Source organism: Orycteropus afer, unplaced genomic scaffold (genome assembly GCF_000298275.1).
Source record: "Orycteropus afer afer isolate SDZICR_OR568_19922 unplaced genomic scaffold, OryAfe1.0 scaffold00857, whole genome shotgun sequence".
Lineage (NCBI taxonomy): Eukaryota > Metazoa > Chordata > Mammalia > Tubulidentata > Orycteropodidae > Orycteropus > Orycteropus afer.
This window is the reverse complement of record NW_006922444.1, coordinates 523,874-526,955: the sequence shown is the minus strand read 5'-3', so window position 1 is coordinate 526,955 and position 3,082 is coordinate 523,874. Positions and strand designations below refer to the sequence as shown.

Below are 3,082 nucleotides of genomic sequence, written 5' to 3'. Positions count from 1 at the left end.
CAACACACCAGGTCACTAGTTCAAGTCCAGGAGCAGTCCTCAAATCAGCAGGCAACATAGCATGCCACTGGCGATTCAGCCAAATGCAAGATCCAGATGTGCCAAAAATCTAGAGACATTCCTCAAAGCTTCTCCATATATACTGGGAGCAGACCACATCACGAAGGCAATCAATTAGCTGCTCACAGCATCTTCCACCATGGGGTTCATTCCAGTCTCATCATGGGAAATAACTGCATCCAGCTGCCAAGCCACTCAGACTCATGGACCAGCCAAGGTGACACACAACCTTAACTACTACAGACATCAACATTGATTGCTATTTAAACATTTGGACAGGAGATCAGAAATAACTGATTTTGACTTTTGATTTAGCACTTCAAAGCTACATAACATTCATTAATAAATTAACCACATTAGGAAATCCATTTTCCTTCTTTCTAAAAGTGGTATAATAATCATTTATGCCATATCTGTTCCATGGGGTTGTTTGATACTCATATTATGCAATTCACATAAAAAGACTAAGTGAACCATAAAAGCCTATGGAAATGAAGGAATGGATAAGATGGACTAAGATGATTTGCAGTAACAAAACACAAGCCTTGTTTTTTTTCATTTAGAAGAATAAGTCATTTTTATTTTCTGCTTTACCACTCATTATCTGACTTCAATATCTTACTGTATGAAGAGCTTTCTCATAGCATTTTTTACCTCTTCATTTCTCAGGGTGTAAATGAGTGGATTCAACATGGGTGTCAGAATACCATAAAACACTGCCATGTTTTTGTCTATAGATAAAGTAGAGGATGGACGCATATAGGTAAATATACAAGGCACAAAGAACAAGGAGACAACAGTGAAGTGGGCCCCACAGGTGGATAGAGCTTTGCGCCTCCCTTCTGCACTGTGGGACCTTAGGGAGCGCAGGATGACAATGTAGGAAGCAGCCAGCATCAGGAAGTTCGGCAGGCAGATCATGCTACTATTGGCGACTACTAGCAGGCCGATGACACATGTGTTGGTGCAGGCAAGTTCCAGCAAGGGGTATAAGTCACAGACAAAGTGATTGATCACATTGGGCCCACAGAAGGGCAACTGAAGGACCAGAAGAAGCTGAACCAATGAATGTAGAAAGCCTCCCAGCCAGACCACCCCCACAAGCAGGGCACAGAGATGCCTAGTCATGATGGTCGAGTAGTACAAGGGCTTGCAAATGGCCACATAGCGGTCATAGGCCATAACTATAAGCAGGATTATCTCCACACCTCCCAAAATATGGGCTCCAAAGAGCTGAGTCATACAGCCTTCATATGAGATGATTCTTGCCTTATATACAGAATCAGAAATGAGTTTAGGGGCCATGGAGGAAGAATAGCAAGTATCAATAAAGGAAAGATTAGCCAGGAAGAAATACATGGGGGAGGTGAGGGTGAGACTGAAGGTGATGGTAACTACAATAAGCATGTTGCCACAAACTGTTACCACATAGATAATCAAAAATACCATAAAGAGAACTTTCTGTACTTCTGGATTCTGTGACAGTCCCAGCATGAAAAATTCTGTGATATTGTGTGGTATTTCCATATATCCCAAAGACACTGAGAATGTTGACACACAGTTTGACCTACAGACCCAAGAGAGAAACAATGGTAACAGACTAGTTCCAGGGGGAAGGGGGCTGAAGCACTGCAAGGTTTTCTTTAGCCACACTCACTTCCTTTTCCAGATTCTTCTTTCTCTTAATCTCATCTGTCCCAAAATTCTTATACCAATGTATTCTGTTAATCACAAAATATGAGTATATGTCTATCTTTTAACTTTAGCACTACTGATCACTAAACATCCAACTTACTAAATGAAAATAATAACTTAGTTATTTAAACCTGCATTTCCTTCATTGCACTGAGAATGAACAGTGGGCAGACATGGCTTTTCTAATTCAAAGTGGAGGTCATCTCAACATTTTCAGCATGGCTCCATGTAGAGATGACAGCACTTCAGAAAATCATGAATTTTTGGGAACTCCCAAAATTCTGCATGGACAGCGCATCCCCTTTGGATAAAAGCTTTCTTCTTGGCTGTACTTTCTGTCTAAGCATCTGATGCATATTAATGACATAAATGATGAAAAACAAACTTAAGCAGGTTTGGGAGGAAATGACTGAACATTTATCCAACTTCATTTCTCTCCTTCTTCATTTACTCCTATTAGTGCCTACATGATGGCAGTATCATGTCTAGGAAACCAGTTTAAATTACTTTGTCCCTTTGTTTATAATTTTATACACTTATGTTTTGCAATCCTTGAACCTGGTCAAATACATTTAATTAGCAGTTAAAGGCTGCTAGTCCCCCTACAGGAGTTCTGGTGGAATAGTGCCTAAGGCATTTGACTGCTAACCAAAAGCTGGCAGTCCAAACCCACCAGCCACTCCTCGGAAGGAAGGTTGAGCAATCTACTTCCGTAGCGATATCGCCTCGGAAACTCAAGGAGGGGTCACTATGAGTTGGAAATGAATCGATGGCAGTGAGATTGGTTGTTTGGTTTAGTGCCTCTACAGACTATGGAGATGACTCAACATAAAAAATATTGATGAACTTCAGTGAAAGATTCAATTAAATAATTATCTATTCTCTATATAAGGAAGGCTACAGGGGCAGGGAGAGAGAACCCTTGTCTTAACCAGCTATAAATTATCATTTTATTTGGCCAAATATTCCTAGCAAAAAAACAAATAAACCCATTACTATCAGTCAATTCCAACTTTTAGCAACCCTAAAGGACAGAGTAGAACTGCCCCCATAGGGTTTCCAAGGCTGTAAATCTTCATGAAACCACACTGCCACATCTTTCTCCTGAAGAGCAGCTGTTGGGTTCCAATTTTTGGCCTTTCAGTCAGCAGGTGAGCACTTCACCATTGTGTCACTAGGGCTCCCAAGAACACTCCTACCCAACTACCCTATATTCTCCTAGTGATATTAAAGAAATTCCTGTGCTTATCTGGATTTTGGTTGAATTAAAAATTGTCATAACCCCCCCCAACCCACTCTTTTTATAGAAACATTTATTGTTGTTAGC

At 40.6% G+C, this 3,082-nt stretch overlaps 1 protein-coding gene across 1 annotated transcript; it reads right to left on the bottom strand.

Moving 5' to 3' along the window:
- Positions 1–678: 678 nt before the first annotated feature.
- LOC103212137 (olfactory receptor 4C3-like) lies at positions 679–1,611 on the bottom strand. The gene has a single exon (XM_007958136.2). The coding sequence runs from the start codon at positions 1,585–1,587 to the stop codon at positions 679–681; it is 909 nt and encodes a 302-aa protein (XP_007956327.1). The 5' UTR covers positions 1,588–1,611.
- Positions 1,612–3,082: the final 1,471 nt, after the last annotated feature.

What these genes read in the sequence shown, in the direction of transcription:
- LOC103212137 (XM_007958136.2), bottom strand. Translation starts at nt 1,587, where the DNA reads ATGGAAATACCACACAATATCACAGAATTTTTCATGCTGGGACTGTCA.